Here is a 26,433-nt window from a genome sequence, read left to right as displayed (position 1 = left end):
AACCTACATTTCATATGTAACAGCAAAAATATCTTCAGAATGATCTGGTATTTCCTTCAAAGGCCATAAATGTGAAAGGTGTGGTTCTAGAGAAGATGATTCTGAGGGAGTCCCAGAGCACAGTGTTCTGGTGGCTCAGAACAGTCAGCATCCCTTGCTGAGTAATTCTGATATTGTCCTAACAACCACTCTTCCCATAAGAAAAGCCTTTGTGTGGAACTGAGGGATATACTTCTACTGACCACAGCTGGACTTTGGGAACTGCCTCTGTATTTTTTGAAAGACATTAGATAAAGAGGAAGAACCTGATTTGGGATTTTGAGAATAAATAAGGAAAGAAAGAAGGAAAGAAAAAATGCTAAGTATTACAATTTGCAACATTATACCACTTCAGATATTAAGAAATACCTATAAAACTTCACATAAAATTAACAAAAATGTTTATTTTAAGTATTTTATTAATCATCTGATATAAACAGAATACTCAAAAACATTGTCTTTAATTCAAATTCAGCTTTAACTGCTACAACAGTCTTACTAACATAAATAATTTAGTTTATATCAGAAGCTGAAAGTTTTCATCTATATGTTTAAATGCTCTCACAGACATTCAATTAACACTCTACACTAAAATGATATTTCTGTTTGTGAGTGCCAATTTAGCAACAGCATACTAAAACATCTTATGAACAAACACATTTCAAAGACAAATAAGAAAATCTCAAAATGCATGGTTGATGAACACACATTGAAGCAACTGCAATAATGTATCCTTACAAGAAATGGAAGGAGAAGAAAGGCTTTGTACTATAACTCAAGAAACTGGAAACATTTGTCAAGGCTAAGTAGGATAAGAATTTAAAGGGAAGTCAAAGGTATTCAAAAGAGTGAAAACGCCTTTGTATTTTGTGAGTTAGAATGAAAACCTTTCATAGAAGCAGACTGTGGTGATCTCTGATCCTGTCCAAATGCAAATGAAAAACCAGCATCATCTTTTCCATCTCCAAATGCATGAGAAGATTCCGAGAGGAAGGGAAAGGCAAATGCATCATCATTTTCTGATTTGCCAAAGAGGCTTCCTATATGGAATACATATAATATTTGTTATTAGATTAAATCTGAGAGAATACTGCATTCAGCATATGCTTCTTTATTAACATATTGTGTCAATATCCCACTAAGCACCACTCTACAGCTGTGTGTTTATTGCTGCACCACCAGAGATGGTATTTCTAGGGGCTGTGATTAGAATTGACATCAAAGGAAGTGTGGAGCACTTGAATGGTTTAGAACAACAAAACACTTCTGCATTATACATTTTGCAACAGAGCTATTTGTAAACAGAATCTGCAAAAGTGTTTATTTAGAGAAAAATGAGATCAATCATTGAAATACTTGGACTTTTTCTTCTCCCTTGCAAGTCCTCTACTTCAAACACACCTAATACTATCCCTATTTCTTTCTTTCTCATATCTCTTCTTTCCCATGATACATCACATATTCAGAGCTCAACATGCAAGGGAAGATAAGCTACAGACTTAGTTAAAACATAAATGAGCACAATAAACCACTGATCTACATTATCATGATTGAACATCCTTTCAAAAAACCAAAGGAGTCTGTTAAGCTGGATCATGAGCCTGTCAGTCATAGGAAAACAGCAGAAGAGGGCTGATATACAAAAGTACATCTGAGTTTCAGACTTACCAGCACCCTTGTGTGGGGACACAGAGCCCAGATTTCCCATAGAAAAATTTTCCTCTGTCTGAAATGTGAACAAATTTTTAATTTAACAAATGAGAAAGGCAAAAAGTAAACTTTAATGCTGATGTGTGATATGTCAATTTGCTTTTAGTGAGAAAAACACCATCTCAGTGAATGTTAGCAGTCTTTACAAAATCTGGATTTAAAGGTATGTATCAGTCCCTAAAGCTGCAAAACAAATTCTTTGATCAGATGGGTTTTATGATATTTGCATGCAGCTGCAAATGCCCTTCCTCCATTTTTCTACAAAAAAAACCAGACTGATAACAGTCCAAAAGCTGACCTGATTTACTGCTGGTTTTTTAAACCAAAAAGATCCAAAATCGTTCAAATCTGTGACATTTTATAAAATCTCCAAGCAGCAACACATACTTCCTACTGAGTAGGGCCTGATATTGCCAGAAGTAGTAGCAGGATAACCACTTGTCACTTCTAAAACAAGTTCTAAGACTAGATTTAAAATAGGTACTGAAGTCCTTCAAAACTCCCATCTAACTTTAAAGAATCTCAGATCTGCTACAGCCTGGTAAATTCTTGGTTTCTGCTGCTGAGCAGGCACAAAATAATGTGGGTTCTGACAACACTGGGTGACCTAAAACCCACCTCACTCCTAAACAATTCACAAACACAAAAACCACACCCCAGTGTGTTCTGTCCTAGACACAGTTCATGCTATGAGATACCAACCACATGAATCTTGCCAAACCCAGAATAAAATTATGCCTTCCCTCATCCCTGCTTCAGCTCCCAGCCAGTAACCACAAGACTGAGCACACCCCCTGTAACAGGAACTACCTGGGCTCAAATCCCTTATTTGCATAATGGGGCTTGGATCTACCCTGCCAAGTGATACCTAAGCCCTGTTTGCTACACACATCTATCCTGGATCCCCAGTCATCTACCTAATAGCCCAACAGAGGAAGAATTGCACTAGAGCACTGGGTTAGGGAACTTGCAAAGAAAATTGAAGACCTGGATTTCATTCCCTGTTCCATTTAGTTGCCAACCTAGCTGCTCCATTTGGGTATAGCTAATCCACATTTGCTGTTCAGCAACCCTAATACACTGTCCTTTCTTCCCTTCTCACTGTTCTTCACTTCAAGACAAAACCACACAGAAGAAGTGTGTGAGTTGTGAAGTCTGATAGAGAACTTGAATTTTGCACTGTAACACTGAACCAGAAGCCTTCTTGTGAATTGAGTCACTGTATATTTGTACATGATCCATATGAGAGAGATTCATACTTGGCTAGAAATCATCATAAGGGGATTGCTAGGAAAGGAATTAAACATTTTCAAAGAACATGAAACTTAAAAGTAACCAAGATATTGAAAAATGTTGCTACAAAGATAACCAGCCTGAAAAATCTCATACAGTGTCAATGCTGTTTGGTTCACGTATTTTGCTTTGTGGAATTTAATGTTCACAATTAATCATTTTTACCTCATCAGATGAACTTTGTGCTCCAAACAGAGAAGAATCAAATAAATTAAAGCCAGGTGACTTCTGGGAGAAGTTCAAGGCAGAAAAGAAAGCAGGAGATGTTGATGTTCCTTCTTCACAACCTAAATTTTTCATGCTGTAAATACAGAAAGGTGGAAACTATATTAATAGTTTTTAAAGTGATCTAGATGGCTTTTTTTCCTTCTATTTTTTCCTTTTCCTCTTTTTTAACTGTTTTACATCCCCATAGCTTCCATCAATAATTGTTTTTTACATCACAGAACAGATAACACAATTCTATAAAGTAAAGGGAGGCAGTGCTCTTACCAAGTCCCTGCCCTCTTAAGAAATAAACAAAAAGACTGTTTAAAGACAGAAATCAGAGTAACAAATATTACTGCAGGAAAAAACAATGTGACTCTCATATTTCTAAACAAAGTACTGATCTTTTGAAACAGCTTCAATGGGAAATTATACACCAAGAAGAAAACTGTATAAATATCGAGCATAACTCAGGAAAAAAATCTGAATATTTTCAAAAGAGCTTTCTAGGAATTTTTTTTCTAGTATCTTTCAAAAGGGGCAGAAATGCTTATACAACAAATGTGAGTTCAACTTTTTGCTCAGAATCAAAATCAAAGTTGAAATCATACAAGTCAAATGGAGGTGTTTTCGAGAAGAGTGGGTGTTTCCCCTTTATGTCAGGTGTTTTAGGTGCTCTAAAGAAAGGTGCTGCACTTTCTTCTGCTATGTCAGGATTATCTTCATTTGGCTTAAAACCTGTGTGCACATCCTATTAAAAAGAAATAAACAATGCTGTTTATAACATATAAAATTACCCAAAAATATCATTATTTTTTCAGCTATAAATACATTCTCAGTGAAGACAGCACTAAGCCTGTTTATAGTTCTGTGCAGGAAATGAGTTTTAAATGCAGATTTTTCAAGTTTCATCAGCCCATCACATCAGCATTAATGAAAATGTTATGCACCAATTGATACTTTACAAATTTCTGAGACTTTCCTTTTGCCAACTCAAGTATGCCAAAATACTTTAACTATTCTAAATAAACTTCTTACTTATGACATAAGAAACTCTTTTCTTACTTGAGGTGCATACAAGCAGCCCACTTGCTCATCTGCTTCTTCATCAACATGCTTGGCCTTTTGGCTTGCTGCACAAAAAAGACAGCACTGCCTGTATTATAACAGCATTTTAAGCAGACACAGAAAAATGGCATTGTGGGAGAGAATCCTTGAGAAAAGTTCACTAGCTTGGCACTGCTATTGGTAAGGAAGTGTTCTGACTGATTTTCTTAACAACCCATTTTGTGGCTCTGTCCATAACAATTACCTCTTGTTCTGCCACTTACTGTTTTCAAAGCTTCACTCAGGCTGCTGCTGGTGGTTTGGTGTGTTCTTCAAACCTGCCCATTGTTCCCTGAGAGTGCTGCATTTTTCTATTCCAGCTATTGCCCTCCAAGAGTGCCAATAGTCAATAGAAACCAGGAGGGAACAATATAAAAAGCACATCCATGTGACAGACATGGAGTGTAGTTTAAAGAACTGGACAAGAGTCAGGATAAGAAATGAGAAGAAACATTATCAGACTTTCTGCTGTCAGAGTTTCTGCTTTAAGCTTCAGATGGTGCTACATCTCAGGCACTGGGGGTTAAGGTCCCACGTTTCAGGATTCTCTTTGTAAAAAAATCTAGGCTATAATCTTTTACATGCATCTACATTAGCAGTTAGAAATTAGAATTAGAATTATAAACAATTAGAAAAAGAAATATTTAAACTGAAGCTCAGTTCCTTGTGATTTCAAAAACTACAGGTATTTGTAACTACCCTGATTTTTTACTGTAAGCATTCTGCATGTTTTTTCTCCAGTTAACTTTCATCTTTAATTATCTTGATCTGATTCTTCAAGATACCTAAATTACTGAGTTTGTTATATCCCTTTTCTTTGCATTTTCTCCTGCCTTCTGGCTAGATGTTAAGGCTGAATTTCATTTTACCAAAGTAATTTGAGACTTGAGTGTGAATTTACCACAGATATTGGTCAGATCCTTTCATTCACAATGGTCGGTGCATTCTAAATCCCACATTACTGAGCAGTTAACTCTCTATTTAAATTAGGACTCTGCCTGTCTGCTACACTTAAATTTTGAACTAAACAATCAAGGTGGAAAAGAAAGGCAAATGGTGGCTCTCTTAATGCCAGAATGAAAATCTGGTCTTTAGAATTTTCTGGTTTATAACTATATGATCCAATTTTTTTTAGCAATTATAGGAGTACATTACCCATTACTGCTTTTTCATTCTCAAACTGTTGATTGGAAGTCAACTGCTTTGGAAGAGCTGGCAATCTAAAAGACAAAGTTTAATTTTTGTCTAAATGTGAATTATTTCTATAAACCCCAGCCTCAAGAATGAAGGCTATTTCATTAAACAAAAGTTACCTGAATTTTGTTTGGTTTTGTATGCTCACTGTTGATGGAACTTGGGCAGTTTGTGGGTTATTAGTCCCTGCAGTCTCAATAGCTTTCTAAAAGACAGAAGAACATTCAAATGAGGCAGCAAGTGAAATTGTCCCCTCAACAACATCATTCTGATTTCTCCTAAGACTGTGGAAATCCCTTCTTTTAACCAGAAATTAAGGATGAAACAAAGTAAAAACTTTTTCTTTGTTTTACCTACATTTTGACAGCACGATACCAAAAATCATTTCTGTAATTTTTAATAAAGTCTTAGTCACAGCACTGACAACTAGATGTGATTAATTAACTTTTCTGTAACACAAATAATGTTATGTCATTTACAAACTTCATGCTGGTTTGCTGCTGCTGCTGCAGCCTAGTTACTTGTGCTTGTCCACACAGAAAGGGCTGGGGCCAGGCCTGCCTCTGCCTCTGAAGGGCAGCTGAGCATTCACATCACTCTCAGTGAGCACAGGTCTCATGTGGGGATTGAAAAACTGCAGAAAACATGAAAATAGTCCCACCTCACAGATTTTCGTCAAAAGAGAAGCCATCATTCTTCTTGTGTAGCATGTATTTGTGCCTTAGGAGCAGGGTGAGGAATCTATGCCTCAGCATCAAATAACACATTATTTTACAGGGAGTGTCTAGTTCTTGTGTAATTTTGATGAACAAAATGTATCAAACTGAATTCTGTTCAGGGCAGGAGACAAAAGAGCTGGTTCTGCAGAATCTGCCTGCCACTCAGCTCTTGTAGTGCACAGCACACCTTTCCTGAAGCATGGCAACCTTCTTTCTTCCAATCTTTTTGTTTTTCCTCAGACTCCATCTTCTTTTCCTTGTTGCCATCACCCTTTCTTAAAGTTCTCTTAACCTTGACTTACTGATTCCTACAATTGTCTAGGTCCCAGACTCCCAGCCTCATCTCTAGATTACCCTGGCAACAGCCCTTCCATCATCCTCATCATGTCCAACTCCCTAAGCCAGTCACAAATCAGAACTGCTTGAAATTTCTTCTGGTCTTGTCCCACTCAGTCCTGTCACTGTCCTTCATCTTGTCTTGTGTTATGATTGGCTTTGTCTCCTCACACAGGCTCCACTCAAAACCACTCATTGATTCACTGAAGTGATTCTTCAGTTCCCTTGAAATTCTTAAGAAAATTACAAGTGGTTATGCTAACTTTTTTTCCCTGAATTTTTGCTATTCATTAAATTTTGATTTTAAGCAGATCTAGTGAGATGTCCCTTACAAAGATGGTTTAGAGGTAGAAACTTCCCCAAGCTCCTGCCCAGCAAACACAGTTACAAACTCTTCTACCCCTTATGGCTTATCTCCTCTGATTTCTCCTTTTAATACTTTAACAACCTATTGTTCCTATGAACAGCCTTGCACTCCATGAGACTATTGGTGGTTTTCACAACTTTGCAAGTTGTACCCCCAGATTTCTTCTGGATTAGATTATTGCATTTGAATAAAGAATATTGGATCTGAATAAAGATCCAATTCACTCCACCATTTAAAAAATGTCATAGTGACTATATCCCTATGGTTGAGAGAGAGAAAATGGAGCTGTGGGCTCCTGCAGTGCACCAAGGAGTGCTGTCTGTGGTTTTATTCCTCTCAGTGCAGATTTCTCTTTCTGGTTAAGCCTCAGAACAGAGCTGTTAACTCTGGGCTGTCCTTTACACTCAGCCCTTTATTAAATCCTTCATCATAGAGCAGATGGCTCATGATTCATCACCAACAGAAGATTCTGATCCTCCTTTAGAGTTCTAAATATTTGCTACATGCAGAATCTACAGCACTTATTTTAAATGCTAAAAGCTGTTACACAAAATGAGTTGGTAAGATGGTCCACCTTGATTTTAGTGTTAGAATGCACCTTGTAAGAACACAGATATTTTCAGAATGAAAAGGCAAAAAAAGGCAAAGAAAGATTTTTGCTGTGATTACTAAGCAATTTCAGATTACCATGATTAGCAATTTACAGTGCTAACAGGTTTTATGTAAGACATAATACCATGAGGTATATTTGAAGTGTTTTAAATTTAAACAACTACATAAAGCATTATATCATTTCATATTTTTTACCACTGGGAGAGCAACACACCTGTGATAAATTTTCTGTAAGGCTGGAGGAACAGCTGGTGGCCACTGAAAGTTCCATTGGTTTCTCTTTTTCTTCTCTCCCTAAATTTACAAATATTACATAATATTGTCAGTAAGATTAGGTATCCAAAGCATGGCATTGTTAAACAGAACTTGGGAACAAACCTTTTAAATTTTCTTTTTAATAGAGAGCAAAAAGAAACTTATCACAAAATATGAAAGTATCAAACAAATAACAGTTGTTTAATATTTACTGTACTAAAGCAAACAGTGATAAAGGTATTTTAGATTTGAAACTAAATTATTTTCAGATGTTTCTGACACAATGCATCAGATGTATCTGTCATGTTACTTTACTCATTGCACAGATATGGGAGAAATCAGACACACAAGATTTCCAGAACATAAAAAACAGGTGAGCACCAAATTTCCATTGAAAGCCTGGCTTAAACTCTAAATAGTTGAGCAGTTCACTAGATGTGTTATCATCACTTACCCATTCTGTTGCACAAAAACAACCCAAAATGCTCACTGAAGTCATTAAACACACTACACCTGTTTCTGGTCGTTGCTTTGAGAATCTAAAACTCTTTCCAGACTGGACAAATTTCTGAGGAATGCACGGGACACGCAATGCTTTAAACACCTGACGTCTCTCCTTTGGCAAAGATGGGTGTTGACGCTCTTCAAACACCCTAAACAAATGTTAAATTTAAAAAAAAATCATTGCAAAAGAAAAGAAATCATAAAATATAACTGCTTCAAATAAGTGGAATTCTCAAGGGCATTGGATGTTGTTAAGGAAGTTCTACCATTTTCAACACCAGTAGTTGATAAAAATGAGGTTTTTTTAAAATAGAGAATATCTCTGAAAAAGAAGCCATAAAGGAATAATAAATCAATCATAAGAACATTGATGGCTTAAATTTTGTCAGTATCAAAGAAAAGTATTAGTATTGTGGAGTTTTAGATTAAAGTGCTTCATTACTCTACTTCTGAAATCACATTTTCACATTTAAAACCACTTTTATTCTCTCTCTCTCTCTGAGATTGTCTGGAATACTCACACTACATGTACACAAAAGAGAAAACTGCAGCAAGTGTTTTCACTTGTGGGGTAATTATCTGTGTAGGGTAAACAGCCCTTTACAGTGCAGAAAGACAAAGGTTAGCAGAACAATGAAGACTAAAGTGGCTTTGGCACAGGCACATTTACTATTTTTTAGAATAATGAGTTCTATTTTATTTTCCTCTGGCATTCCTGCCTAGTGCCTCTGTGCTTCTAGCTACAACATCTGGTTTGAAGCTGACTGAACAATGCTGTTCAGAACAAATGAAGAACTGAGTCAGCCTTTTTGCTCTTGAAATTCTCCATAAACAAAAAAAAAAAAAAAGATAAAATGTAGGATATATTTTATGAGATAGCGTGGAGTGAAATTAGCAACACTAATTAAAAACTACTACTGAGAAGCACTGGCTAAATATAAGGACCTAGCACATTAAATTCATACACATACATGTGAAATGAGCTCACATAAAACCCTGAAAGCACCTCAGCTACTATCTCTGATTAAAAGGACTATTTTCTCTTGTACCTCGTGCTGTACTGGACTGAGACTGAACAAACTGTATAAAACATCTGCCACCTAAAAAACTAAAAACCAAAATCAATCTTTCAGTTTCATTAGCTCTAGATAAACCTGTGTCAAGAATGAATACTGCAGAAAACAAAATGTGTGTGGCTGTATCTCTGAATTCAGATGCAGGGAGCTCAAAAGCAAGGAGAAATCAGAACAGAGCTAAGCACAGAACTCTGGCAAAAACAAAAACTGCTCTACCTTGTTCCAGTGGCTCATTTTACCACAATCATTATTCAAAGATCAGCTGAACAAGGTTACTGTGGCTGAGGTCATCAGTTAGACTGCCATAAATAGGGGGGATTTTGTGGTTGGGGGGTTTTTTGGTTGGTTGGGGTTTTTTTCAGAACTTAGGATGTCAAACTCTGCTTTTAAAAGTTCCTGGAGTCAGTTTCCTTGTGCTTCTGTAAAGCCTAATAGACAACTCTATAGTTCTAAAGACTTACTCTCCATTAAATAAAAAATCCTCCTACAATGCATATCTATACAAAGTAATGTTTCAAAGGCAGAGTTACAAACCAAACTCTGAAGTTCTTGAGATATTAATTCTTTAAGTAACACAACCTTCCAAAAGAGCCTGCAGTTAAACTCTATGTATATACAGTACACCTGTTCCCTCCCATGCACAAATCCACTATTGAAATATAAACCATGCACATCTTCTCTGACATGAATTAACACCACTGGAAGAAAAATGAAATTGTATCCTGAAGCTCAAAACAGTCCAAATGGCAGCAACAAGAATAATAATTTGTCTTCTTTTTGTACTTCATTGGTAGTAGATATCTGAGGAGATAAAAACTCTTTATCTCAATCCATACTGCAGGGGTTTTTAAAGTGTAAAGAGAAAAACAGATATTCTTAAGCCAAAATAAATTGCAAATAAATTTCCTTTGTAGCATTTTCTTCTTTTTAGTATAAAAGAAACCCAAGTATTAATATTAATTACCACCACAGCAATCTAGTGTATCTCATTATACACATGAAGAATCAAATCTGCTTCTGTGGTATTTACAGCTACTGAAACCACGTTCAGTATTCTCATCAGGAGCATATTTTGGAGTTGGCTCTTCATATATAGTCACATTAGAAATCCAGAAACAACTTCATAAGTACTTTTCTAAGATTCATATTATCAAGTTTTTTCTTTGATCAGTAGAAGTCAATCAACCAGATGCTACAAGAACTGTAACAATCCACCATGGAATCTCCTTTATGTGAAGCTTTAGCAAAAAGGTCTCCCTTGGAAAGTAAGAAAACGAATTAACATGACCAAATAGATTTAAAAAGCGGGGGGGGGGGGGGAGAAATATAGAATTACAGAGTCATGGAATGAAATCTCTCCCAACTATTTTGCAAAAGCAGAGACATGCCATAGCACAATTCAATATATCAGCCTCTCCATGCAATAAAAAGAATGTCTGATTGAGAAGTCAAGACCAGGGCTTCAAAAGAGTTGAGTCCTAGTGGTGATTGATGGAAATTAAACTCTGGTAATTGTCATGTAACTGGTGAGCTGTGAATCAAAGACAAGAGCTGCTAAGAGCAGAGGAATGTGTTTTACACTCCTAACCAACAACTGGCCAGACCCCAGTGATTCAAATAACAGTGTTCCAGGCTTTTTATAAAGGAACAGTTCCCACTGCCATCCTGCTGCCCGGAGCAGAACAAATATCTCAGCACCTATTAATTGGTTTGCAAGTTGGCTTCTTGTCTTGAAGGCTTCTAAAGCTTTTCATGGGTATTAATATGCACATTGTTCTGCCCAGTGCTTTCATTGCTCTCTTTAGTTCTTTCCCTTGATGCTGCTGGTGTCATGCTGGTCTGGATCAGTTCATGGAGATCCACAGTACAATTCCTTTTTATTTATTCTTCTTTTGTGGCAGAAGATGAAGATATCTCCTTTCTTCACAAAAATCTTTTTGCTCAGTAGTAACTCTGTAGTGGCTTCAGGACAGTTCGAAATAAACTCCTGTCTTTGGTACCCACATTCTGCTGTTGTATTTTTGTACATTGCTTTGAGTCTGCAAAGGTTTTATTTCCTAGGGCTCATTTTCTCAATACACAGTTTCTGTTCTGGTTTTTTTTTTTCTCAGAGTTTCTGTTTTGTTTTTTGCTTTTTTTTTTTTTTTTTACATTTTCATAATACACCCATTTTTAACCAATAGTTACTTAAGCAGTCACTTCCACACTTTCTAGTGAAGACTTTTTTTAATGCACTAATGCTAGATAAAGATATTCAGAAATTAATTTAATTTTCTACAAGCCTTTATGTTGCAGAACATACATAACTTCAGGTAAAGGTATAAGCAGACTCCATGGCAGGAAAAGAAATGTACAAATGGCAGGTCTAGAAGTGCACCCTCTGGATTCCTTACCAAGAGGAGCCTCATTGAGGGATTTTTACACCTCAATAAAGACCTCTTACAGCAGGTCTTTAACTGCTATTTTGTGTTCTGCAGACTGAACACATATGGATTTCTTTGAAAATTCAGAGAGAGTGCTTCCCATCTTTTTTTTATCTTGTCTTAAAACTAAGGGGATTTCTTGCTTCCCCATGTTTCTGTTCTTGCCCATTACAAAAATCTTACATAAGAAGGTAAAATGAGTGCAAAGATTACACCACAAAGAAATGACCACCTGAATAATTCATAGGTCTGTAAAAAGATATCAAAGACTATAAAGGTCCCTGTGAAAGAATCTTAGGAATTATTAAAATAACACTTCTTTATAGATATATTCCACTAAATGCCTATTTAAAGCCCCAAATGGATTCTTTTTCAAGCACACTGTAATACAAAATCACTTTAGACAAAATCTTTCAGACACATTTTCACTTTAAAATGGATTTTGGTCTAAGAGTGTCAGCTCAACAGGAGATGTTTCAACATTCACAAGGACTCCAGATAAGTGCAAGATAGTCCTGGTGGTGATTTTCAGTCATTGTAATTGAGCTCAAATTAAAGTGAGTCCCAGCTGTAAATGATCACTGACTAATTTACTAAGCCATTAATCCTGTCTATGAAACTTTCACTCATGCTTGTTTTTAAGAACTAAATTAAGAGTTAAATTTCTTAAGTAGTTCAGAGGTGAAGACAAGTGACATGTGGAACCCTGTCTCCTTTTCCAAATATATATTTAGTAGAGTTAATGTTATTTTATCTCTGCACAGTCACTGTAGTTGCATTCAAAACTACTTGCACAGATCTCTCAGCAGTAGCTGAGGAGAAAATGACTCTACAAATATTTTTACAGCATGTTTCCAGATACACTGAGCTTCCAAGAATTAAAAGTTGTCACTATCTTAACCTACAGAAATATAAAACTTTTTAAATTACATAATTAAATCACATGACCAGGATTAGAGAAGCTTGCCAGTCCTCATTTAACAATCTGTGTTTTGTAGCATTCTTTGTGTAAATTCTGAGGTAGCATTTGGATAAAAGCAAAGGGGAAAATAATTTTGAAGTGTACCTTTCTTTAAACTCTTCTGGCTTCTCTAGAATTTTCTGACTTTTTTCTTCAATCTTTTGGGAATTATTTTTATCTTCTTTAGTCTCTTTGATGGTCTTAAAAGATAAAGAACAAATGGCATAAAAATTGACAAAACTTCAACTTCACATGCTGCAAAAGTTTTCTAAACCTGATGAATCAGTGCCCAGCAGTAGTTTTTGTAGCCAATAGATTCTGAAGAAATAAGGTTAAAAAGAGGCAATATTTTTGTTGGACCAACAGTAACAATTGGAATAAACACAGAAGTTTTGGAGCATGGGTCTAAATATCAGAACCTGGAGATCTTTATATGGTCTCCTTCATATCTATAATTGAATTCACCACATCCCTTCTTCCTCTATGTTTACACAGCACAAACCACATTGGGAACTTCAGTCTGGAACTAGGAGTGTCAAACAGGATCACAGAACATAAACAGAAAAATCCACCTGTGCAAAATGTGCTGCTATCAGCACAAGGCAGTAAATGGAGTCCTTGGTCATCTGGTCCAGACAGGTAAAAGCACCCAGATGAAATGCAAAATAAAAAGTTACTAACCATTTACAAGAATGGTCTACTTGGGCTTAGAAGAGACCTTTTACAGAGGAATAGATCCAAATTCTGTAGTGATAAAAACCCTTTGATTTTTTTTCAAGATTCTCCCTTTGCAATCTGTGCTTCCCCTAGTCAATCAGCCAGTTTAACTGCTGGTATTATATACCCACACAGGTATTTTGGGGAAAAAAAATTAAGGAGAGAAGGAATTTCCATTATTCTTACTGCAAAGCATACTTAGATAAATAGAAACCTTTCAAAACCCAGTAGACCTGAGAAAGCTGCACACTCAAGCCCTGGGGCTCACTGAGGAGCTCACTGATCTATTTCCAAGTGTATTCTCCTGAGCTGACACCAAAGCCATCGTGACAAGGTGCCTTAGGAGAAACTGTGGCACAAACTGAGGTGGGCAGAAAGCAAGATTTAAAAACCTTTACATTTGTAGAGCCCTCTTTTCTAATGAAACACATGTGATGCTGGAATCATCCTGTTGGTCTGTGCACTGGAAAACACACCAATTTTTTAATGTTTCAGAAAATGCAATGGTGCTGTGTATGACTATATATATAACATGTATTTATATAAAATAAAAGCAAAGTACAATTACCTGTTTTAAGTAGTCAGTTTTCATTTGTAATTCTTCTGCTTCTTTTTCCAGTTTGATGGTTTCCTGCACAGCAGCTTGAGCAAGCTGCAAGGTTTCCTGTGTTTTTTTCCTTATAGAGGCACTTCCATGTCATGGAATATCTTTTACAACAATATAGTTTTTCAAGCAAGGGATGCCATCAATCTCTGACCTCTCTATGTCATAACACAAACACTAGAGATGCAGGAAGCTCTGAAAAAGCTGCATTTCCTGGGAAAATCTTCAACTCTAAATTCAATTAAGCTTATTCTAAATGAAGCATTTTGATGGATATGTTATTAAATGAATTTTTTTTTACTTTCCCCAAAATGCTCTCATAAACTTAAACTGAATAGCTGAATTTGACCTTCAGTTTTTTCACAGAGAAATGCCAATGCTGCCACTCTAAACAGAAATATATAAATATATATAAATATATACAAATATATAATTACAGATATATAAATAATTATTTTATTTTCTAATAGAAAGTTGGGAAAGGTAAATATAAAACTTCTTTCCTGTCAACTGAACAAACACAAGAAATCAAGGATACATGTGCACAACCCAATCATTTATGGATGTCAAAGGAACAGCCTCTGCAAAAATAAAATTTACTTTCAGACCATTAACTAACAAATCGATTTTCTTAATAAATACAAGATAAATTAATAGATCAGGAGCATTTATCTTGGCTTTGTATAGATAACAAAAATTGCAGTATAAGAATATTGGCATTAAAAGCAGCACTAAAAAGTGATGAAAATTGAATTTAAAATTTTGAGAGGCTCAATCTAAAGAAATCTTAGAACATTTTTACCCCAAGAAGTTCAATCACAAATTTCTCCCCATTACATTTATGGGTTGGAGGAAGGAATATTACTATGTATAATCTAAATTCTTATTTACTACAGATTTTTTTTTCTAAAAATGGTGTAACAAAGAGAATATAGTTTATTAACTAATAGGAAACTTCAGAAAATTATAAGTATGGCACCCTTAATGTGCAGTGCACATTGTAAAAGCATTGGCAATAGCAGTACCCAGGCTATCCAAGGAAGCTTCTTCTTTCCATTTGTATTTTTCAAGCTGTTTCAAAACCCTCTTTTGGATTTCTTCAACTTCTTCCTTTTTTTTGTAATACTTCTGGGCAAGAGCAGATTCTTTATATTTTTCATGCCGTTCCTGCAAATTCTTTCTGCACTGGGCTATGGAATTCTCATATGCTTTCCTATAAATATACATGCAATTTAATTTTTTTCACAGGAAATCATTGTTTATAATGAAAAAAAATCTACAAATTTGTGGCATCAGTTAATTTGCTGCTGCCATAGAATGAAAAATCAGATTATATTTAATATGACAATATTTGGCTTTATTTTTTAATTTTCCACCTATATTCAAGGAAGACTGCCATATGTAACAGAGAGTAATCATGATGTATAAACCAGCCAAACCTCCCTGTTCTGAAGGGAATGTAGACCATACCATACTCAAAGGCAGCCTGACAGATGACAAATGTGGTTTTCCCTGTGTAATTATCATGAAACTCACTGCAGGCCAAAGTCTCTGCTGGTGCATGTGGGCACGATTCCATCCATTTCAGAGGAGCTGGGGCAAAGCTACAATAAAGGAGAATTTGGCCATATTTCCCATATTTAGAGCAGCCTGGTGCACCACTGGGCTGAGAGCTGCCTCCAAGGAGATGCTGAGTAATCTCTGTCTGACTCAGGGAAGCCTTAAACACACACATCAGTCACACTGAAACAACAGGACTATTCATACTTAGGGTTAAGCAAACACTTAAATGTTTAAGTGGCAAAGAGCCAGAATGCTCAGCTTCTTGTGGGGCTGCCCTGTAAATTAATGTGACACTAAATGTAACTTCACTGACATCATGTGAGCACATAGCTAGGAATTACTCAAGTGGGTAACATCAGTGAGTGCAGGAAAAGCTTCTGTGAACAATCAACAGGTGAATTTTAAAATATTGAGTTATTAGCACACCTGAAGATTAGCAAGAAATTCCTTTATGGGAAAAACTATGGTGCATAAAATCAAATAAGGGCAGAACTCACCTCTTAACCTGCCCCTACATAAAGGAGCAGCTCTCACTGCCTGCAAAGCACATGGGACTTCTCTCTAAGGAATACATTTTACCTCAAACTGCTATTAATCATTTAATTGCAGCATGACTAAAAGGCTGCATTTGACAGTCCTGGCTGCCCACTGGCTGTGCCAGGCAATGGGAGAGAGAAAATGTCCAAATTCAATATTAGACTCTTCATTTCTTACAAAAGAAAAACAATTTCACAAGGCAAAACACAGTCAGATTCTATTTTCAAATCAAACTACACTCCAGGCACAAGTTCCTGTTAAAGTGACTGTTAAACTCTAGGGGAGAGAAGTTGCAGGTAACACTGTGAACCAAAGCTAGGAATTTATATTTCTCAAAATTCACATAGAAAATTGCACTAATCTACTTGCTTTTCTACATAGGTGGTCTCAGGAATCTAAGTTTTTTGATTTGCTTAATATTTCTGCATACTGTACAAAATTTCCCAGGTATGAAAGATGAAAAATATTCAGTTTAATATTTAATTAAATAAATGTTACGACAATAACTGATAATGAATTTGCTGATAAACTTAGAATGCATTATAAATAAGTTTAAATAATATAAATAAGTAAAATAATTTGTTGTAACAGGTACATTTCAAGCTTGTGAATATAATTCTAAAACTTTATATTCTTTTCCCAAAATCTGTTTTTCACAGATAATATTTACAGCCATATTTGGTATAGGAGTCTTGAATAATCATTACTATTTTTAATATTCTTTCCAAGTAATTTACATTCTCTAGTTCATGCTGATAACACAGACTATTTAGAATTCACCACTGTCCATATTAATTAGAAAAAGTTTTAATCTAATTACATCAGGAAAAGGACAGCCCTCACAACACCCCCTGAACATTAAGTGGATAGAAATTCATTACTTTTTCCTTCTTCATATCATTTATTTTCAGGATTAACTTCCAGTTCATATATGCATTCTTACATGTTATTGAAACCAATAACAACAAAAAATGTGGAACATTTTATAAACCTCCATTACAAGTGCCTAATTAAACACAAACTGATCTGCCCATCTTTTAAAAACATCTTTCCATCTAAAGCAGCATGTCCTCAGTGCCCCCCAAATGCAAGACTAAAAAGAACATTCAGCTCATAAAGTTCCAAAGACACTTATTTTTCTTCCTAATTTAAATGTTGGAATTTGCTGAATGCACATCTTGCTGACTTGAACATATCATCAATTGCTTTGGTGCAGAGAGACTATATTTGGGGCACAGTTTTGAAAAATACGTGAATTAAATTTATTTTGTGATTTGTAGTCATGATGTCTTATAATTAAGATCAGGAAAACAGATCAAACACTTTAATGTTGGAATTGAAACTAGTTATCTAAAGAAGCAATTTAAAAGTAATGCTTCTTTGGCTTGTCAGCTCAAATTAGTGAAAGCCAAAATGGCTTAATCATATACTCATAGAAAGCCAATTTAGCCTTATTTTTCACCAAATTTAGAGCTCTGAACAGGAAGAAGAAAGATAAACTACTAAGTGAGTTAATTAAAGGCTCTCAGGCATGCTGTTTCTGCTGTCTTGGACAACTGGCAAAAAGAATCAGTACAAAAGACTCCAAGCCAATGTTTTAAATTACCTAAATTTACAACTCCAAACTGGCATTTAGGTATCTGGAGGGGTCTGCCATGACTTTTGCACCACAGGGCCAAGCAGCCTCTACCCCCTGACAGGCAGAGCAGTGCAGGTGAGCAGCCTCTCTAAAATGGAGATAGTTTTACTTTGTTCAATAGAACTTTGGAGGGTTACCCTGGCACGGTACATTTGGGACATTTCAGTGAGAATCTTCAGGGTCTGCTCTTCATTTCATTGGCTGTAGGCAGCTACATTGCACAATTAATAATTTATTTTACATGCTGAGATTAATTAATGAAGATAAAACACCTTCACTGAACAGAACTGAATTTGCAATTAATGCTGACTAGAAGCTTGCCTACAACAGGTCTTGAAATGGTTTCAGACCAGGCTTTTCTGAGACACTTTCTCATTTTTCAGGACCTAGGAGTGAATTTGTATGCTTTGTGGTTATTTTGAAGAATATACAACAGTATACAAAAACTTGATTTGAATATTCAAAGATAAGGAAAAGCATAAAATTATCTGAATGCTTCTAACTGTTACCTGAAAAAATTAATTGTTTTTATTTACTGGGCTTTTCTTCAAACAGTAGGCAATTGTACAATGTTCTAAAAATTGTAAGAGGCATTTGGGAAGCAATTGAATTTCAAGAATTTATATTTTATCATATTTCTTTGGCAACTAGAAAATAATATATGATCTCATAGTAATGTAAACCAAAAAATTGTTTTAATTATTCAGTCACTTGTAAGTTACTGTAAATTCCTGGAAAAGTTCACAACAATTTTTTCATGCAGACAGAACTAATTTTGCTGATCAGTTTAATCAGTTTAGTCAGTACTACTTCTGGAAATCTCATCCCATGTGATCAGATACCTCTCATTTTCTGCATCTTGCTCTGCAGCTGTAATTTCATTTTTCAAACATGCTTCATGCTTCTTAAGAAATGCATAGGTGGGCTTCCAGCTGTGGGCAAAGTAAACAAAAAAACAAAGGCATATTAGCTGTCTTTCTTAGTTAAAAAAAAAAACACGTAGAAAAGAAGACACCAAGTTATTTTAGCTAGCTTACAAATGATTTATTAATTTTTTGAAAGTTAAACATAAATGTGTCTAGTACAGAAATCTTTTTCAGGCATTTTGCTAATATTTTAAACCTGCAAATTCAAGAAGAAAAGAAATATATATTTAGAACTAAGAAGCATTACAAAGCACTTTTTAAGGAATTAATGGAATGAACTTCACAATTTTTTTTGAGCAAATGCTAAGTAATGAGGCATCTTAATCCCTATTTTAGGTCCTCAACACATCACCATCAGTAAATCCTTTAGATATGTAGAATCTTCCTGTTGAAGATACCCATAACTTCATTCTCACCAGTATCACCAGCAGCCATCTCACACCTAAATGCAAGCAGCAGTTACAAACTTGGAATTTCCTCCATTTGCTAAGCAAGTCCTGCTCAGAAAGCATGGAAGTGACTTTCCTACAGCAGGATGGATAGATGGTACTGATAGCAGAGCAGCTTCACAGAATACTTATGATTATTGAAAGAGCAGGATTTTTCATCAGGCATCAGAGATACCTCTGACTTGGATAAGGGAACACTAGAAAAACAGCCAGACAGACTTTCTGATTCAAGTGAAACTCAGATGTGATCTTTAGGAGAGGCATATTTAAAAAGTTTTTGAAAAGAAAGTATCCTGTCTGGAATAAATAAAAAAAAAAGTATAAGAAGCATGAACAATCCAGCACTCCTGGCAAAAATGGTTGGACACCACTGGTGATTAAAAGTGGAACTACAAAATGTTACTTCACTATATCTACTGCAAATTCAGCAGACAGCTAAATTTCAAAAGGGTCAGATTTTTTCAAAAGCAGGAACCAACATACTTGTATTAAAATGTGCCTGCACAATAGACACTGTGATGTTCTTTTATACAGGAAACTCCATTACTTTCTTTGGAGGAAAAAAAACAGAGATGTAAAATTCATACAGATTTTATTGATTAGGTACAAGCCATGTTGTGAGCTACATTTTTCACTCACATATATTCTGTGGACATGGAAAAAACATGTGGTACAAGAACAGTGGTTTGTGAGCACAACCATGTATGCAGGATTCAAGCAGCTCATTTACTTGTTTGCTAAATGCATCACTGTCTCATGGAAGTCCTTGGTATCCATCACATTTATTTGTCCCTCCTTTCATCAGCCCGGGTATAAAAAAGATCTTTATCCACACTACTCTGAAAGCAATAAAATTACCCTGCAGTTTGGCTAGAGGGACAAGAATTTGTTTTCCCAAATAAGAACATTCTGAGTTCATGTAGTTTTTTTAAATTATCTTCTATTTCCATGAAATCGTTCCATCCTTACATCCAAACTTTAAAATTGTAAGAGGAACAATAAAATTGGAATAGGTTCCATCAACAGCATTTCACTACTTCTTACTGCTCTGAGATCAACATTTCTAGTTCGAATCCTTCAAGAAACTAAATATTAGCAAAATGTCATCTCTTGTCTAAAAATATGTTTCATTTGGGTCATTTTTTGTCTTAGGGTCTTTTTTACCAAGACAAATATGTATTTCTTCAGAAAACACAGTATTATCCCAATACATTTATCCCATATATCATATTTTCTCTAGACTTGTTGAATATAAGAACCTTGTATTTTGTTCAAAGTCTTCCAATCTGCTCCAACATACTCATAATGTCTCGTAACCCAGACAAAACGTTGTTTCTCTGAGAGCTCTATTGAGCTCTATCACTGGCAATTAATCAGCTGTGAGGGTGATTGTGACTCCAAAACAGTATCTGAATTTACAAAACCAACATTAGAATCATGTCCAGTATAGATGGAGTGTCAACTAGAATAAATTTTAGAAGTTTGGGGTGATTCTACTGTGTAAGTGCTCTAATTGTCTGATCTTATAGCCAGGGCTTGTTTATTGCAGTTTTCAGTCTGTCGTTAAATGACATTTCCAATAATTTAAGACACAAAGTCTCTACTCTTCTGCAAGCATTGTCCTTCTATGAATACATGTATTCATTAATGAGTCACTTCTCATTTTCAGTCTCTTTACACTAATGCCATTAATTATTCTTTGTAGGACTTGAGCCAAAACCATTGAATTCAATGATTAAAATTTAGATCAGATCCTTAGTTCTACCCTTAATTTTTTACTCTTTCATTTGCATCACTTAACAGTTTGTCATTTGCAAAACAGATTTGCAGCTTCAAAATATATCAAATGAAGCAGTGTGGATAGTTTCATAAACTTGTGTAAGTGTTCATTTTATACTACATTGGAGGCAAGAACTTAATGCAATGGAAAAAAAAAAAATTTTTTTACCAAGGTCAGATCTTTTCCCAATTCTTTTAATGGTAAAGCTGCAAATCAGTATTGAATGGCAATTCATTCATATAAGCCAGCCACTACATCAACTTTATTCACTAATGATTCCATTCTTTCTTTTTCTTTCTGAGAGTTCAAAATAAACCTAGAAAGAACTCCAATGCTGTCTTTACTTCTGTCTTTATTCTCAGAAGCACCCACACTCTGCACTCACATGGCAAAAGAAAAGAAAAAAAAATTCAAATGTATGTCATAGATATTTTTATTATTTACCTTTAGATACAGAATTGTAAGAAAATAAAACAAAATTTGCCAATAAATCCTCACTCCAGCTGCTGAGCTGCTGTCAGATTGTGGAGAAATGGAACACACTGATGGATTTTATCACATGGGACACACTCTCTGCATTGTCAGATATAGATTTGCCTTTTCAGCTACCCTTGCAAACACCTGAGGTTTTAATTTTTAAAAATTACATGTCAGGAAGATAAAACTCCTAGTAGCTAAATTGTGTCTTGAAAAGTTTCTAATTACTAAGATCCAAAAATGATCAGCATTTAAAACTTGAACTAACTATCTGATACAAAGATTTCTGTAAGGAAAACTGTGAGTGGCAGCCCAATGCATTCATCAACAGATTGTGCCCAGAAGACAAATTTTGCAGTCTGGAGCAAAACTGATACTGGAATCTGCCCACAGAAGCACACACATCTGTGTATGGAGAGGCAGTTATAGCACATCTTGTGTGAAAATATGTATAGAACAAAAAATAGCATGAAACATGTTGTGAACAAATTTTAGGAAGTCTTTTTTAAACAATATTCTTAATATTGGTCAAATTTGATAAAACTCAGATTCATCCAAGTATAGAAAAACTATGTTTCTATTACTTTACTACATGAATGCATGCTGCAAAAACACTACCTGTGATCTTCTGAAAACTTGGGATTTTAATAAAAAACAACCCAAAATTAAATGTAGTCTGCTTTTCTATAATTCTTCTTCAGCAGATGGGTAATACTGTAATTTTTATACCTAAAGATTTGCAGTTTAAAAAAGGCAGAATACTAAAGTTTTCTTTAACATCACTGCTGTCAGAACATACCCATATGTATTTTTTCCCTTCTTTCCTCACTTACTTCCTTAATGCCAGCTACAACTCAGAGCTCAGGTTCCCTTATACTCACACATCACAGCTCTTCTTGCTGCTCTCATTTTGCTTTTGCAGATCAGCAAGTTCCTCTTTCTCTTTTTTTATATTTTCCTCCAACCAAGCAATTTGATTCTTTTCTTCTGTGATTTTTGCAGTGTACACTGAAATTGAAAAATAAACTTTAAAGTATATTCATGAATTTTCAACAAATCCATGAAATAAAATGTCTACATTCAGATCATCTTAATGATCATCTAATATTGTGAGACTGCCATGATTTGTGCTGTACAGAACTGAAGTAACTATTGGTGGTATTCCCCAGGTCAGTGTTCCCACTGAAACACTCCCAACCATGCACTGCTCACTCACTCTCTAGACAGAACCAGGACTCTCTTTCTAGCATTTGTATTCTTTTGTAAATGCTCAGAAAGTCAAATGCTCTGAGTGGGAAAGTTGGCTACAATAAAAGAAAAATTAAAACATCACAAAATGCAAATAAGCAATTAGTGAAAAAAAGAAAGAGAAAAATTAAAAAGAATTTTACTCAATGTAGGATTGTGTAACGTATGATACATTAATACAGTACACAGGTTAATTAATTAAAAAGTGCATTTTAATGACATTTTCTCAAGGACTGTATTTGTGGAGATTCTTAAGGCAAACTCTTAATTCTCCCTCTTCTGACAGTAGAGAGTTGATAACACTTTCTGAGAGTAGTTAGAGGAGAATCCATGTTGTTGAACATGATTAGTGTTCTGTTCACAAATAAAAGCTGTGAGAGCTACCATGCATGTTTACCTTGCAATGCAATAAGCATGACTTGGTAACATCTTTTTCTCTGCATTTTTTAATTATTTTTTTTCCTATACAAGATTTCAGATTTATCAGTGCTAAAATCATCCCTTGCTGTCATTGCTGCCCTGAAGCACTAAATGCCAGAGTAGGTGACTCTACACACAAGTCAATCACATCCTGCCCTTCTCTCATCTACTCAACTTAGAGCATCTTAGTGATGCAAGATGGGCCTTGAGTTGTTGGAATTACTGCTCTGAAACTTCAGATCATCCTGAAGTTTGGCTCTGGTTTTGTCCTACTTGCTATATATTAATTTTCAACAGCATTTGCATTTATAGCAGAAAACAAATCACTTCTCACAAAGAAACATCAGTCAGGGAAAACCAAAAATTTCTCAATGTAATTTATTATCTTGGGTTATCCTTGGGTTATCTTCAGTCCCTTAATATTTTCAATATCTGAAGTCAGTAACTTGCCTTGACTTAGAATGAAGCATAAATCTTGGGCAACTGACATGGCTTCATTTCTGTAAATAAACAGCTGAATGTGGCAGAACCCTGTAGATGACTGAGATGTACCAAAATGTAACAAAATGCTATTAACAAAACATCCACTTCACATCTCATTTAGCATTTTTTATGGGGAAGCACTTCTGTGAGCTGTTCAACTAACCTGTGCTTTCACAAGGACCTGGTGGGTGAGACCCATCTCACCCAATGTTAGTGCAGGGACCTTCTTCAGAACAACACACCCACGGCTGCAGCTGAGACAAGCTGACACTTCTAAAGTTTATTTTATCTAACCCACTTTAAACTGTTTCTTCAGGATAAGGTAAATCACACCCTAAAAGTGCCTATTAGTCTCCACTGGCAAGAAAGGGACTGCAGTCAAATAGCCTGAAGAATCTCACACCAAAAGTCCAAGGCTGAATGCTACAGCTGTTCATCTGCCAAGTAATGCTCACACAGAGATAAAATTACATCAGTGTTACTATTTTTCGCTAAGTTCTTGAAAGACTTAACCCAAACTGCTAAAAGCCTGAGTGTTGGCTGTGTGTTTACACATATTTAGGGATCTCTGAACTGAGCACAAAAGCAGCTATGCCATGTTACTACAGCCTTCAAATTTTCCCTAAGAGCATTTACCTAAATGTTAAGAAAAGCCTCATCTCTAAGGTTCAGCTGTGTGACTGGAGAGTTAAACCAGAATCCAAGGTGTGCCAGACTTAGTGTTACAGATGTTTGCATGTTTAAGATGCTTTAATTTAATTGTGATAATCTTCTTAATGAATAAGTGCTTGCTTGGACATATCAGCAAAGATTATTAGAAATGTTATAATCAAAAAGAACACAAATTAGACCAGAATTTTTTTTTTTTTTTTTTTTTATGGAGGCTGTGTGTTTGAATAACTGCCTACGAAGTACCAGAGGTGAGCACAGATGTTCTCAGACTTTTTGTGGTAGGGAAACTTTTCTTTTGACATTCTCATGAGTGATTCCACATAGTAGCATGGAAAAAAAAATCAATCCAGACTTAAGTCCATAGTATTTGTGCTGTCTGTAAGCTCAGGGGAGAACAAAACTGATGCAGAACAAGACTTTCTCTTTGGGTTTACTGTTTTGAATTTCAAATAAAGTAACCAGCTGCTTGATTGCAAAAAAAGAAGAACCAGGCTTGAGTATGTAGTAGCAACTGAGAGAACTTCCATTATTTTAAGAAAACAGAAAGAGAGAAGATGCAGTGAGGCAGAGGTCCAAATCTGGAAAGAACAAAAACCGTGAAGAAAGAAAGGGAGGCAAGTGGCAGATGTATTGAGCAAGCACAGCTGAATCAAAGGGCTGCCAGAGCCTGAGAGGAGCTGCAGAGTCAGAGCAGGAAATGGCGCAGCATGAAACTGGCTGTCCAAGAGGCAGCTGAGCAGCCTCAGCTAAAAGTGGCGAGCAAAAGCAAATTCTGCTGGGGAGAATGAGCAAGTATTGATGGCTACAGAGGAGGCAGGGTGAGAGCAGGACACGGGACAGCTTCCATTGTGCATCCTGCTTCCGTCCCCGGGACACAGAACATGTCCCAGGACTGATGAAACAAAATCAGTGTTCAGCATCCAATGAAACAATAATTCACCACTACTCACAATTTATCTGGTGATCCACATGTCTCTTAGTACTGCGAGTTCTTTCTTGCTGGAATTCTTAAGAAGAAAATTAATCCTTCGTTATATACATATATATGAGTGGAGTTGTGAGACAAACGTGCTGTGCAGCATTAATTCCACAAAGTCTTATTAACAATTATATTAGCAAAATATCTAAATAGAAATTTTACTATTAAATAGCTGTCAGGACCCCTCTCCACAACCTTCCAGCTAACAAAACATAATGTAGGCAAAGAACAAAAGCTTAATATTATACATTTATTTAAAGTTAATATAACTGTTAAAAGCAGAAAATATCACTATATGCAGTGCAAACGTAATTGTTAATAAAAAATGTATGCTATAATGACCTACCAAGCTGGACCAGAACTCTGTCAAAGTTGATCCAAAGCTCGTCATTCATTGTTTAAACTTCAAAAGAAAAATGCAATTCAAAGATTTACACAGTCAAGTGCCTTGCTAATACAATAAACAAGTCAAAATTGCAAGACAATACCACAAATTTTAATATAAAAGGGAGAAAAGTAGTTTTAAGTGCATGTGAATTACTATCTAGTAGAACCAAATTTTTCGCTAATGGTGGTAAGGGACTTGTAAGAGTCTAAGGCACAGTTAGGAAAAAAGGAGATTTCTAATTTAGGCAAAGCATTGCTTCTAGAGCAGTTCTGTTTGAGAGGCTTAATGTTCTCAGAAGGCAATGAAGAATGCAAAGAGAGATGTTCGTGTACAAAGTGTGCAGCCTGCACTCCAGCTGGTTACTAAACCTATGGACTGCAGTGCTGCTGATGGAAAAGCTCCTTCAGCATCCTGCACACTCCTCCCGTGCAACCACCAGATCCTTTCAAATCAAAGGTGTGTGAATGCTAAGTGTGATTAAAGACAGAACTCTCATCAAGAAAACGGATTGTTATCAATTCTTCCTTCTGTTTGTACGGTGCAGAAATTCGGTTGCAGGTTTTTACAGAGATGGGGATGATGGAGATGTTTAAAAGAGATGCAAACACCTTTCACCAGGACGCTCTGGACACGGCTCGTTGGCTCAGGAGCACAGTGAGAAATTGGCCGGGCTTTAACTGTCCCACAGTGGCTTCACCTTCACACTGCAAGAGAAACAAAGCCAAGAGAAATTGGGGATGAGGATGAG

At 35.8% G+C, this 26,433-nt stretch overlaps 1 protein-coding gene across 1 annotated transcript in view; it reads right to left on the bottom strand.

The window, feature by feature from the left end:
• Positions 1 to 451: 451 nt before the first annotated feature.
• The window catches only part of LOC306803952 (protein SIX6OS1), a gene marked incomplete at its 5' end in the record, with an annotated part of 35,498 nt that continues 9,516 nt past the window's right edge, over positions 452 to 26,433 (bottom strand). The window contains 16 exons of the mRNA XM_079309974.1: positions 452 to 1,079; positions 1,708 to 1,765; positions 3,208 to 3,343; positions 3,861 to 4,000; positions 4,315 to 4,382; positions 5,512 to 5,576; positions 5,670 to 5,755; positions 7,799 to 7,878; positions 8,353 to 8,492; positions 12,909 to 13,003; positions 14,089 to 14,209; positions 14,663 to 14,705; positions 15,150 to 15,337; positions 18,706 to 18,795; positions 22,377 to 22,503; positions 25,269 to 25,325. Coding sequence (XP_079166100.1) covers positions 880 to 1,079; positions 1,708 to 1,765; positions 3,208 to 3,343; positions 3,861 to 4,000; positions 4,315 to 4,382; positions 5,512 to 5,576; positions 5,670 to 5,755; positions 7,799 to 7,878; positions 8,353 to 8,492; positions 12,909 to 13,003; positions 14,089 to 14,209; positions 14,663 to 14,705; positions 15,150 to 15,337; positions 18,706 to 18,795; positions 22,377 to 22,503; positions 25,269 to 25,325 — 1,694 coding nt within the window. The 3' untranslated portion in view covers positions 452 to 879. The remainder of the gene's footprint in view (positions 1,080 to 1,707; positions 1,766 to 3,207; positions 3,344 to 3,860; positions 4,001 to 4,314; positions 4,383 to 5,511; positions 5,577 to 5,669; positions 5,756 to 7,798; positions 7,879 to 8,352; positions 8,493 to 12,908; positions 13,004 to 14,088; positions 14,210 to 14,662; positions 14,706 to 15,149; positions 15,338 to 18,705; positions 18,796 to 22,376; positions 22,504 to 25,268; positions 25,326 to 26,433) is intronic.

This window comes from Erithacus rubecula, assembly GCF_903797595.1.
Source record: "Erithacus rubecula genome assembly, chromosome: 6".
NCBI lineage: Eukaryota > Metazoa > Chordata > Aves > Passeriformes > Muscicapidae > Erithacus > Erithacus rubecula.
This window is presented reverse-complemented; position numbering and strand designations above follow the sequence as displayed.